Source organism: Heloderma suspectum, chromosome 1 (genome assembly GCF_057233095.1).
Source record: "Heloderma suspectum isolate Gila_16-S chromosome 1, 16-S_ref, whole genome shotgun sequence".
NCBI classification, from domain to species: Eukaryota; Metazoa; Chordata; class Lepidosauria; order Squamata; family Helodermatidae; genus Heloderma; species Heloderma suspectum.
Window position 1 is genome coordinate 328130736 of NC_139458.1, and position 14075 is coordinate 328144810.

Below are 14075 nucleotides of genomic sequence, written 5' to 3' on the forward strand. Positions count from 1 at the left end.
GAAAAGTGGGTGGCAGGGACATATGGATGTAGTGGAGAGATTGATGATTGTGTGAGTGGCTACTGCGGTTTCTGACGCATACCGTTGACCGTCCGGGTGCCCAGGCCAGTAGCAAAGTGCGTGGTGTGAAAAATCCTCTTGTGTCGGCCAGTGAGACCCCTTACTCACTGACCAATTCCCATTCCCTAATTGTGTCTGTCTTCAATTTAGGAGGGAGGCTATGGGTGGTGGGGGAAGCAAACCTTGCACCCCCTTGAGATGTATGTCAAACAAAGAAGGAAAAAGGTTTTTTAAAAAAGATTCAAAATAGAAAGAGAAAACAGCAAAAAGCTCAAGGTCGAGCTGAGAGGAAAAAAAAACAAGATCTGAGGCTGTTAATTAGAAAAATGTTGCAGGACAGTCTGGCTTTTAACAAAGCGTGGGAGCATGAGAGTGTAAGGCCGAAGAAGTAGCTGTTAGCCTAGCGCGCCGAGAGAGGGGGGGCAGGAAAATTGCCCACAACGTTCTGAGTTGTACAACATCATCACCTCGCCTAATTGAGATAAAATCCCTAAGAAATGGAAACTGAAAATGAAGACTCAGAAGATGAAGGCAAAATAGAAAATAAAGGTGAAGAATCAGCCCCCAGAGCACAGGCTAGACCCCTCTTCGAGTGAAAAGTGTGCCATAAGACTGGCCCAAAGCAGAATGAAGCGGAAAGACCACGTTGAAGATCTCTGTCAAGGTAACCGTGTTTAGCTTTGAACTGTGTTAAAATTGCATAGAGCCTGTAGCTACTGACCATCAGCTATATGATTTCTGAAGAGCGTAACCATTAAGCTTTTGCCGTGGGATTCCCTGCAATGAAGAAATCTCACTGATTTGAGTGTCCAGTGTTACACTGCCTAAGTGTGTGTGCTAAAGAGACCGAGAAACCAGACAGCATGTTCCTGGCCAAGCCAAAATCACGCTACTGCCATGCTCCTGAAAGCTGCAATAAACTGTGTAAGCTGGGAGACCCAACCTGATTAAGAAGAAAAGAAGATATTGGAGCAACTGTCTTGAAAAACAATGAGATCTGTGTAGCTGGCTGGCTGACGCTGTCAGTGATGTTACAACTTTAAATTAAGACTGTTTTCCTGTTTGAGACCCCAGCGAAGAAAGCTGACCCGAGTTATTTGTTGCCCGTGCCAAAGCAAGAATTTAGCTGCCCTGTACCTCATCGTGTCCTGTTTTAAGCTTGGGATTTACAAATACAAACAAACTGAGAAGCTTGCCTTTGAAGTCCTGCAAATCACCCCACCGCCTCCCCGAAGATTAATGGCTGCCTGAAAAATGCAAGTATAAAGCGATGCCCATCACCCCCCAGCGTCCTGAGTTTCGGCACTCAGTGTTTCAGTGCTTTCATGTACCAGGTTAGAAAAGAAAAAAAAAAGAGTAAGTTCTTAAAATGTCTGTGAGAGAACCTGACAGAAGTAAAATAAAATTTACAGAGGAGTTGCCCAAGTTAAAGCGTCACGGCTAGAGAGCTGAGCTGTGCGGCTCTGTTTAGACAGAGGCCTTGCTAAAAAGTTAAAGGCCCTTGTCTGTCAGAAGGGGTGTAGGGCCACACTTTCCCTTTTTAAACTCATGCAAAAGTAGAGAGCCTTTGCTGGAAACATCGCATCTTCATTGCCCAGAGCCTTCTCTGTTTGCCTCCATCATCATCTGGGCTTTTTAGAGACACTCTGCACATGAACTAAAATTTTAAATTGTCACAAACTTGCCATGGACAGTGCTATGAAGCTTTTGATAAACTTGAACTCTCATCGCTGTAGACCGTGTGTCTATGTTTGTAGTCAGCTCAGTGTACAGCAGGCTGAGTTTGATCTATAACTTTTAGATTTCCTTCTGCCAGAACTCATGCAGCATAGAGTTGCCGATGCAAAAATGGTGACCTAGAACTCTGCGTGTGTGGGTATGCCTGTCCCTTGATTTTAATGAGCCCTGAGCTTTCAGCCAGAAGAGCAGTATAATTGCTGAATCTGCTCCATCATGCCTTACCATGCAAGAAGTGTTTTCCATTCATTGTGTTAAATTGCAGAAAAAGTTTGTTGTATATATTTTATGATTTCATAAATATCATAAAATATATGTGATATTTGCAGATTAGTGTTAGTTGCAACTCCAAATAATACTAAGTGTGGTTCCCAATAGATGACAAGAAAAGACAAAAAAAGCAAAAAAAATAAAAAAAGAAAAGACAAAAGCAAGTAGAAAAGAAGGAATAGAGAAAGTAGCAGACAGATAGAGAAGAGAAGAAAAAAAAGAAAGAAAGAAAGAAAAGGCAAGAGGCAAAGAAAAAACATTTATAAAAAAGAAGCGTGGCCATAGTTGCCCCCAGGGTAAATTAAAAGCAGCTGATTGTGCCTGGAGCTTATTACCTGGGATAAAGTAGCCACAATAATGTAATAGTTCTTTAAGATAAAGAAAATCTAACTAGAAGGAGAAGAAGAACCTATCCCAAATGTGTGTCAGTGGGACTAGTGTAAGGCAGAAAGGTTTAAGTAAGTGAGTTTAACTTGAAAAAGACAAATAAAGAGACAAGGCTGGTGCATAGATCAGAAAGTTTTGTATAAAAAGTTTAAAACATGATCTGCAATACAGGCAGATCAGCAAAGAAAAAGAAAGCAAAAGAAAGAGAAAAAATTTGTCTTCCCATACTAATAAATAAAAGTGTTATCAAGCACTTTGGGAAGCGAAGTTGTTTACAGGAAGCTGTGCCTGAGAACCAAGCACTTCTAGCCTATGCTGAAAATGCTTGCTAGTGTTGTGCTGCCTCATGGGTAACATGTATAGTATAAAAACCCATTTAGTGCAATAGCTCGTGGTTCAGAGAAGCTGTCTGATCCAAAAATTAAGTACGCCTGTGTGCTGTAAGTTACCCAATAAAGTCTCCTTGTAAGTAACCCCCCCCCCCTGCTGGAATCCCAAAACACAAGTGGGGCTAGAGCGCCTCACCCAGTATCAAACCCTGCTGTTAAAAGCCATGAAAGCAGGTATGAAGAAGTCAGTTAATATGACCAAAGTGTCTAAAGTGCTGCAAGGTGCCACCGAGGCCCCAGAGCGTACTTGGAGCATCTTTCAGATGCCTATCGCCAGTACACCTCCCTCGACCCAGAGGCCCAAGAAGACATGGATGAAAAAAGAAAAGAAGAAGACCCAGCAGAGGCAGAAGATTCTTAAAAAAGAACCAGTGTGCCCAGTGTGGACAAGATGGACATTAGTGGCATGAATGCCCAAATAAAATAAATCAAATACACAAAGGAAAAAAACAAAGGGGCCAGAATGGGCGAAGAGAGAGACAGCTTGAGAAGGGCTGTGACATTAACTGTGAGGGGCCGTGACATTAACTGTGAGGGGCCGTGACATTGACTTCATAATTGACACTAGAGCAGCATCAAAAGCAAGCAAACGTTAGCCTTAAACAAGAAGTCCAAACACTGAGCAAAGTTCTTCAAGCCCAGCGCCGCTTTGTCTTAAAAAAATAAGCCATTCCCATCACAGAAGCTCATCCTTTCCAACCAAGAGTTAAAGTATGAGTTAAAGAGGGAAAAATAACCCTTTGACTCCCAGATGGAAAGAACTCAGAACTGTCATACTTTCCACCCCCGCAGCTATGAAAGCAGCTAGAATTAAACCCTGGATACATTAGACATGAGTCAAGAGAGCGAGAGGGGGAAAGTAGACTGTAAACAGAAATCCTGAAAATCCTTTAAAAATCATTCTGAAAAAGCAGTAAGAAGACTCAGGCTAGACCTTACTGTGGACACACCGGGAAACTGTCCCCCTGCGTACGGTCAGACCTGCAACTAGAGAATTAAAGAAGGGGACTAGACCCTACTGCAGCTTGCCAGGTGAATAGCTGCCCAGCGTACGGTCAGATCCCAAAGAAGATCAAACATGCGTGTTGTAGTGTTAGTAGTGTTGCATTGTGTTTCCTTAATAAGGTGCAAAAAGGGGGGTCTGTCCCTGGAAAAAAAAGTTTGTCCCAGTGATTTGCTGATAATTACTGGCTTCACCTGGCTAACATCATGAAAATAAAACATTTTTGTTTGCCAAGAGGTATACCTGCAAACAGGCTTATTAGCTCTTGCCTAATACCTGTCTGTAGACATCCTGGGAAAATTCAAAAAGATACCATGTTAAAAGTTTATGGTGTAAGTTTAACTTATTCCCAAAATGCTAATTAGGGCGTGGTTGCAAAGATCCTACCCCCTACAGAGTTCACTCTACGCACCCCCATCATTGCTGAAACAAATGCTACGTGTGCACAAATGCTTAATTGTCAATTTTTTTTCCAGAAAATACAAAGCTATCCCTGGCCCCCTTCCACTGTAATAAAATTCAAAACATATCTTTTAATGATGCCCACATACTTTTGCCTCATGGATGGTTTTAGACATGTAATTCCCGCACTTGGTCATTCATTCCTGCCAACTTGTCTGATAACCACCCATGTTGCCTCAGCCGCCAATTGAACTGGTGCCAATTCTTCCCCTGTAGCCCGAGAAAATCCGTCAACGGCAACCTCGAGCACTCCAACTAACTAAAAATTGTAATAGTCATGTGCAGTTATATTCTGACTCAGAAAAATTGGCCTTAGCAATGTCACTAGTTAGGGTTCCAGGTTTAGCCTTGGCTGATGGTCTGGAAATCAACCGGTTAGCTTGCAGCTTAGCCAAAAGCATAAATGCCACCTCACGAGCATTGTCATTGTTAAATAAAGAGTTGCGTGATCTAAGAGGTGCAGTTCTAGAAAATAGAGCTGGTATAGATTACCTCTTCCTTCTTCATCATTTAAGTTGTGAGACACACCAAAAGCTCTGTTGTTTTAACTTAACTGATAATGGCAATGCTGTAAATAAACAAATCAACAAGCTGCACAATATAGTAGCTAACAAAACAATAAGACAAAACAATTAGCTCAATTAGTTAACCCCTTAGCTTCCAGATCTTAGCTAGCTTAAAAGCATTGTTCATCCTAATTCTACCAGTATTGTTCATAAAAGTTCTGTTATGTCTCTGCGTTCCTTGTCTTATGCGCTGTTTAACCAATCTGTTTTATGTCTCAGCTAATAAAACTGCTGCCCTCTACGCTCTAATAGCCCAACAAGAGGCTAAGTAATATGTATGTCACAAAAAGCTTTGTATAGTTATCAAAAATGCTATAATTGTAATGAAATTATGCATTTAAGGGGGGAATGTAGCAGCCATATCGGGGGTCAGACTAAGTAGCCTCATGCAGTCTCATGCTTCATGTTCTTGCTGAGCTCTTTCTCCCTTAAATATATTGTTGTAAGCTGACGAGACACAGGAATTCCTTATCTTGTCAAAGGTCATACAATTGTATATCTTGTTCTCTGCTGTTCTCTTCTGTTCTCTCCTTATCATGGCTACCCTATAACCCAGTTCTTGTATTATAAACAATAGTGCTAGGAGGAAAAATGTTGAGGATTGCAACCCCATGCGGGAGGGAGAGGAGGAGCCATTTCATATATGTCACAATGTCTATAAAACCAATGTGCTAATATAAATCAGGGCTTCTGGCTCTTTGGAAACGATTCCAGCCTTAAGCCCGCGCGTTAAATAAAGAATCTCTTTTTCCTTCACTCCGTGGTCTCTCTGACTCTGGGTTCTGCAACAATCTGTATTATATGCTAACTGTTTATGTACTTCAATCTGCTCTTTTTGAGACAAGCCAACAAGAATTGCACTGAACCATAGATTTATGAACATAGCACTATGACACTTGCTTTTTATTTAGAATCTTTTTCTTAATTTACAATATTGAATTTGTCTTTTTCACTCCAAGTCTTTTTTTCTGAGAGTAAGCCAATTTAGAGCCTATCACTTCATATACGAAGTTAAGAATGTGTGCATCACTTTGCACTTATGTTGACTGCATCTTCTGTGATACTGCTTTTTGAGCTCTTCATAGTCTACTTGGGATTTCCCTATCCTGAACAGACTATTCTGCAAGCTTTGCTATCTCATTGATCCTCTCTGTCTTCAGCTAGTTTTAATATAAATCCTTGGGATTTATATTAAATCCTCTTTCCCTCCTTTACTCTTCTGGCTCTAGTTTATTAACTAGCTACTCCTTGTTTACAATGTAGGCAACCTACTAATTATGTATTGATTTGATTACATTCTGCATGATGTTTCTGACTTGCTTTTTATTTCCATTTATCTGGAAGGATTAATTTTTTAAAAACAGTTGCTTATGTATGCCTTCTATAACATTATCAATTTAAGGAGAAAAGCTAGATTTGGACTGCAATCCTATGCACACTTACTTAGAAGCAAATACCAATGAGCTCAGTAGGACTTACTTCTGAATTGCTCTGTTAAGCATATAAAGCTTAATTTAAATTATAAAGCAGCCACAATACCAGCAGCAAATAGCAGCAGCAGAGGGCAGCAGCTTTAAAGACAAGGGGAAGGGGCAAACGTGGACTATCTGCTCCTTCTTAGCTGCTGTTCTCTTTTATCTCTTTTATATTCTTTTAAACTGTTGTGCATTTTATATCCTAACATTTTAATATGTGCCTGGGAGGACTATTGGGCAACTCAGGGGGTGGGGGAGGTGCCACCATAACTGTGGTCACGGGCAGGGGGAGGTATGGCGTTGGGGGATTAACAGGCCAGGTGAGGAGAAGAGGGGCTAGACACCTTATAGCTGTCCCCTCTTCTGGTTCTTCCCCCAACCTGATGGTTCCTGGCAGCCTTACCAGTCTGCCCTCGGGTCTGGTGGTGCTGCTGCTGAATGCCAGGTCGGCCCAAAATAAGATCTCCCTCATCCATGATTTGATTGTGGATGAGGGGGCTGACCTGGCATGTATTACTGAGACCTGGGTGGAGGAACTGGGAGGGGTCACTCTCTCCCAGCTGTGCCCTCCTGGGTACTCGGTGCAGCACCAACACAGACTTGAGGGTCGGGGAGGAGGGGTTGCCGTGGTCTATAGGAATTCAATCTCCCTCTCCAGGCTTCCTGCTCATTCGAGTGCAGATCTTGAGTGTTTGTACCTTGTGTTGGGTACCCGGGACAGATTAGGGATTCTGTTGGTGTACCGCCCACCCCGCTGCCCATCAGACTCCCTGCCTGAGCTGACGGAGGTGGTCTCGGACTTGGTGTTGAGGACCCCCAGGATGACGGTCCTGGGGGATCTCAACTTCCATGCCGAGGCCGCTGTATCCGGGGCGGCTCAGGACTTCATGGCCACCATGACAACCATGGGGCTGTCCCAACATGTCATCGGCCCAACGCATATAAAAGGACACACGCTTGATCTGGTTTTCTCGACTGGGCAGGAGGGTGGTGATCTGAAAGTGGAGGAATTAACATCTGTCCCTTTGTCATGGTCAGATCACTTCCTGCTGAGGTTTAGACTCCTGGCGGCCTTTCCCCTCTGCAAGGGTGGGGGACCTATTAAAATGGTCCGCCCCCGGAGATTAATGGATTCCTATGGATTCCAGAGGGCTCTGGGGGATTTTCCTGCTGGTATGGCTGGTGCTCCTGTCGAAGCCCAGGTCGCTCTGTGGAATGCAGAGATGACTCGGGTGGTTGACACGATCGCGCCCAAGCGCCCTCTCCTTCTGAGCAGAGCCCGGCCAGCTCCTTGGTATACACCTGAGCTGAGGGCAATGAAGCAAGAGGGGAGACGGCTAGAACGCAGGTGGAGGAAAACTTGTGCTGAGTCTGACCGAACACAGGTAAGAGCCCACTATCGAGCCTACTCTGTGGCGGTGAGGGTGGCAAAGAGGCAGTTCTTTTCCACCAGCATTGCATCTTCTCAGTGTCGTCCAGCGGAGCTTTTCCGAGTGGTTCGTGGCCTGTTACATTCTGGGCCAGGGAGAGAGACGGTGGAACCCTCGGTAGCACGCTGTGACAAGTTTGCGCGGCACTTTGAGGATAAAGTCGCTCAGATTCGTCATGAACTGGACACCACCATTAATGCAGTTCCATTGGTAGAGGCGTTCAGAGCACCGTCTGGTCCAGTTTTATTGGATGAGTTTCAGTTACTGAGGCCTGAGGATGCGGACAAGGTGCTTGGCCAAGTCCGATCGACCACTTGTGTGCTTGACCCTTGCCCTTCATGGCTTATTAAATCAAACAAGGAGGGGTTGTCTGGCTGGGTCCAGGAGGTTGTAAATTCCTCCTTGAGAGAGGGAGTGGTGCCTGCCGCTTTAAAAGAGGCAGTAATTAGACCACTCCTGAAAAAGCCTACCCTGGACCCAGAGGATGTTAACAATTATAGGCCAGTGGCCAACATCCCCTTCCTGGGCAAGGTGCTTGAGCGGGTGGTTGTAGGACAGCTCCAGGCACTGTTGAATGAAACGGATCATCTAGATCCATTTCAATCGGGCTTCAGGCCTGGTTTTGGAACGGAAACTGCCTTGGTCGCCCTGTGGGATGACCTCTGCCGGGAGAGGGACAGGGGGAGTGCGACCCTGTTGATTCTCCTGGACCTCTCAGCGGCTTTTAATACCATCGACCATGGTATCCTTCTGGATAGGCTGTCTGGGTTGGGAGTTGGAGGCACTGCACTGTAGTGGTTCCGCTCCTACTTGGATGGCCGATTCCAGAAGGTGGTGCTGGGGGATTATTGCTCTGTGCCATGGCAATTGTGCCACGGGGTTCCACAGGGCTCTATTTTATCCCCCATGCTGTTTAACATCTACATGAAACCGCTGGGGGAGGTTATCCAGAGGTGTGGGCTGAGGTGCCATCAATATGCGGATGACACCCAGCTCTACCTCTCTTTCTCATCAAAACCAGGTGAGGCAGTGGCTGTTCTGAACCAGTGCCTGGGTACGGTAATGGACTGGATGAGGGCTAATAAACTGAAACTCAATCCAGACAAGACGGAGGTACTGTTAGTGGGTGGTTCGTCTGCCCGGCTAGGTGATATTCAACCTGTTCTGGAGGGGGTTGCACTCCCCCTAAAGGATCAGGTTCGTAGTTTGGGGGTGCTCTTGGATCCAGAACTGTCACTTGAGGCACAGGTGAACTCAGTGGCACGGAGCACTTTTTATCAGCTTAGGCTGGTATACCAACTATGTCCTTATCTGGACAGAGATAGCCTAGCTACAGTTCTCCATGCTCTGATAACTTCTCGTCTGGATTACTGCAATGCGTTATACGTGGGGCTGCCTTTGAAAACGGTCCGGAAACTTCAGCTGTTCCAAAATAGGGCAGCAAGATTGTTAACAGGGACTGGCCTGCGAGCTCATATTACACCAGTACTTTTCCAGCTGCACTGGCTGCCAGTCCATTTCCGGGCCCGATTCAAAGTGCTGGTGTTAACATTCAAAGCCCTTAACGGCTTGGGGCCAGGTTACCTGAAGGATCGCCTCCTCCCATATGTGCCTGCCCGGACCTTAAGATCATCATCAGTGGCCTTTCTCCGTGAGCCCCTGCCAACGGAAGTGAGGCGGGTGGCTACTAGGAGGAGGGCTTTTTCCTGTTGTGGCACCCCGGCTCTGGAATGAGCTCCCTAGTGAGGTTCGCCTGGCGCCTACATTGTACTCCTTTCGGCGCCAGGTGAAGACCTTTTTATTTTCCCAGGCATTTTAGCATTTTAGCTTTCTAAATTTTTATCTTTGCTGTTTTAAATCTGTATTTTAAACTCCTGTACTGCTGCTAGGTTTTATTGTGGTTGTATTGTTATATTGTGATTTTAATGTTCTATATATTTTAAATTGTTTTATTGTGTGTTGTTTGGTTTTAATTTTTGTGAACCGCCCAGAGAGCTTCGGCTATTGGGCGGTATAGAAATGAAATAAATAAATAAATAAATAAGATAAATTTATAATTATAAATTCTAGTTCTACAGTGATATGGCAAACACTATCTTGGCAAAACAATTTATCTTTCCACAAAACATTATGGAGGAAACAGATAAATCAAGAGAAGTTGTAATTCTGCAGCAAAGGGATTTCCTGCAATTTTAATTGCTATGTGTTGAAAAAGACTAAAAAAGACTGAGGTAGATAAAATGTCTTTATGACTTTTACAAGGATAGACTGAAACGTTAACAATAATGAACTGATCGTTAGTTGCTACCCTGGTCTAACAACAACAAAATATTGTTCACATCCTAGTTTTATATTCACAGCCTTTCTCCAGAAGAGTCCCATGAAAAAAAAATCCTTGAAGCTAAAATATGGCATTTCTGTACTGCAGCTCTTGGGAGAGAGATAGTTTTGAAGGCCTTTAAAAATACATTTCTGCATAACTGATAGTCAAAAATACGGTTTATGAACAGTTTTTAAAAAAGCTGTTCAAAATAATACACTCCTCCTCACAATCACCTATATTAGTTAAGGATTTAAACTTAATGATCCATTTCATATAACGAGAAAGAGAAAAAAACAGCCATAAAGGGAAGACCAGGTACATGCTTAGAAGGAAACTTGTCTGTTCCTCCCGAGAAGACAGTTCAGGATATCTGAACATTCTTCAAATCACAGCAGTATATTACCTCTATGCAAACAGCAGGAAAGTCTAATACTCACCACATTGAAATCTAGATTTTTCTCAACCCATTCTTTGGCTTCTTTGAATTCATCTTTCATTTCCATGATATATAATGTATCCAAAGCATCAACAATTGTTGCTCCTTGAATGTTGCCTGCAAAGAGCCAGTAAGATAATTACTGATGAGATTCCTTCCTACTGTATCTGGAAATATTGACTTATTAGGCAAAAGTTGTGTTTTGCTATAGTTGTGTTTTGCTATAGTTGCATGCATTTGTGAAACTTAATTTTTCATCAATAAGCCTGCAAATCAACCAGTTTGTAGAAAGCTTCCAATTAAAATAGGATTTCCTGACTAAAAAAGGTTAATACCTGCGTAAGAGAGTATTTGGGATCCTTTCATATCCTGTTTCCAGCATTTTTTGGTCCTTTATTGCCTAAACTAGACCCTGTTACTCACAGTCCCCTCCAATTCCCTTCTATGAGTATGCTACATTTGTTCACACTCTGCACTGCTCAAGTCACCAAATCAGTTTTGCATTTTGCATCTCAGCTGTACTCTCTAGTGTCCTGCCTATAATACATTATTTTGTATATAAATACTGTTATGATAATACTGTCATTCTGCCATGACAGGAAGGCTAGTTGTATATGTAAAATAAAAGAAGGTGCAGCATTCTATTTCTGAATTACATCATTCATCCTTGCTCTTGCTATTTGTCCTCCAAGAGATCCCTCAGTAACACAAGGCTTAATTTATCTATTTATTTTATTTATTCATTCATTACATTTCTATATAATTATAAGGTGTACTAATTATCCATTAATTACTTACATTTATATGTGAACCGCTTAGGGATTTTACTATATTTAGCAGTATATAAATATCACAAATATTAATAAAAGTGTTCTACCCATGTTCAACACTGACTATCCATACCAAAAGTTACAGAACACCTTGCTGACAACATAGGCACATTAAGAAGTCTAGAAAATGTAACTGCTGCATTTGTGGAAGCACCAACCACTTAGATTGGTTGCCAATTGGCAATTGTAAAAGTTATCCAAACGTCTTGAAGCAAGGCCACAGTAACCAACATAAATGGCCTTTCTGTTCAACCAATAAAAAAATGCAAATGTTAAAACTATCCCAGAGATGCTCTACACAAATATACTGCTTTCTCTCCACTCACTGGGTTATTGAATGAGAGAGTGAAGGACACATCTTATGTTAAGAAAGTTTTAAATGTGAGAGGTTACACTGAACCTGGATAATGAAAAAATTGGATGAACCTGCAAGTGTTCAATTTAATTGGCAAGCAAATCCAACACTTGCCTACAGGAAAGCTGTATACTCTAATAAGTTTGGCAATCATAAACTCTTAAATGAGAACAGAAGACAAGAACTGAATTAGTGCACATGGAACAAATGAAGTGCTGCCATTCCAGTAAAACCAGATGCAGTTTATTATGGATATTATGAGAACCTGTGATTTTATTCTCCTAACCTGCTTAAGGTTGCAATCCTAAATACACTTACAAGGGAGTAACTCCTACTGACTTCCAAGTAAACATGCACTGGATTGATTTGCATGTCCTAGTGTAAGCTTGTGTATCACTAAGTCAAACAGAAATGCTATTTGTTTTTCCATACTAAATTAAATGGCTTACAGTCAAGTAGTGGGAACTGGGAAAATACATTATCAGGTGGTACAACTCACAAATGTTTAACAAGTTTATAGTAGTTATCTTGTGAAGGCAAATACCTTCTATTTCTCTTATTCACATACATCATATTCGTCTTTGAAACAAACAGACAAACACGCTACTTGACATAGCATCATTTAGAGGACAAAACAAGGTAATCCAATTTAAAATGAACATAGCACAAATAGGATAACATTATTTGATTTACCAATAAATCTTGGAACTAGTAAAGCTGCCAGAAGCAAGTGTTATTGGATTTAAAATAGTTTATCATATTAAATCAGCACAAGCTATAAATACAAACTTCAGTTTATGGCTCCACCAAGATAATTCAGCTACTAAAGTAGCCTATTTCTTAATCATCTCTAAAAGCAGGACATACAGAAAAGTGATGTTTAGCTTCCGTTGAAGAGCCTCAGGTCATATGAGCATTAAGTATGTCATGCAAAGTAGAAACTATGAATCTACACTGAGCTTAGCTTTTTAAACAGGTATTGCAAAGGTGGCTATCCTGACTCATTCCTAACCTTCCATGTCTGCTGGTACCTCAACTGTGTGTGAGCTCTCTTCAGCATCCTGAAAAAAGGAAAGTTGTATTTATCTGGCTGCATTTATCCACTGTCTGAGAGGAGAGAGAGGGAAGAGAGACATAGCCAGCGATCAGGGCACTATGCTGTACAGTGTAATAGTATAGAGACTGGCAGGAATAGAGCAAGTAGGTAGATATAAGCAGGAGGGGAGAGTAGTTATGTGCATTTCCCACAAAGATGGTTGCTTGGGTGACCTGTTATTTGCAACAGACTAGTAGCAATTGCAAGGCTGCCAAGGTAAATGCAATTTAATTTTACAGCCTTGCAAGAAAGTAGAAACAGGCAAGCTGTGTTCAGTGACCAGCAGTTTACACATTGGCCACTTTGCAAGAAATGATAAGCCAGAATTCCAGATTATCATGAACAAGCTGTGTGCTGGTACATGCAGCCCATTTGCTTCTGCTTTGTGCCTACCCTCTAGTCTGACTGCTGAACAAACCCAAAGAAGGTTGTTTAACATGTTGTCTCAACCAGGGCTCCTGGCTTGTTGCTCCAAAACAAGCCAGGAATCTTAAACCAGAATAAAACCTGGTTTGCAATTCTGGCTTGTGAAGGGAGCAACAAGCCAGGAGCCCTGGCTTGGACATCATGCCAAACAAACCATTTCTGGTTTGCTTAGCAGTTACACTACTAGGAAGGAGCAGAGTGTGAGTGAATGGGCTGTGTGCATCAGTACAGAGCTCATTCATGATAAGCAAGTGGTTTCACATAAATCCTCAAGTCTGCTTAGATTTCAGAAAAAAACAACACTTTTTTGTTGCTGCTTATTTCAGCCTGTACCCCTTCTTCAAAGTGATTAGGACCTGAAATGAACCAGCCGTCGCAGCAACCGGTATGCATTGCCATGAATGTTGCTTACTATAACCAGGCCCTCCTTGCAAAAATCTCCAAATGATTAGCCATATTGTCCTATAGTTGATTGTTTAAGCAGATAAACAGAGCAAAACATTTACATGGGGAAAACTAAGGCCAGGTTTAAAATTTACATCTTCAAGGGGGGACTTGAGATGAATTTGGGTGAAGGAGGAAAGCAAAAGAAACTCCTTCTTGTAGCTGCCAGCTTCCTCAAATTCTCCCTTTCCTTGTGGCCCACTCAACCCTCATTTCCTGCCATCCCCACCTCTTACACTCACCCTTTCTTTCATCCCACTGCCCTTTCCCTATCTCCTGCTCAGTATGCTTTCCTATGCTTACTCTTCCTTCTACTGCCTCCTCCCCTGAAAGCTTCTTTCTGTCCCTCCAGGTCTCCCTCCCACAATGCTATGCTCACTCTAAAC

The 14075-nt window shown here is 42.5% G+C and overlaps 1 protein-coding gene across 1 annotated transcript in view; it reads right to left on the reverse strand.

The window, feature by feature from the left end:
- Window positions 1-14075, reverse strand: part of MAN1A1 (mannosidase alpha class 1A member 1) — a 105512-nt gene that overhangs the window by 60057 nt on the left and 31380 nt on the right. The window contains exon 4 of the mRNA XM_084827412.1: window positions 10540-10655. Within this exon, the coding sequence (XP_084683538.1) occupies window positions 10540-10655 (116 nt within the window). The remainder of the gene's footprint in view (window positions 1-10539; window positions 10656-14075) is intronic.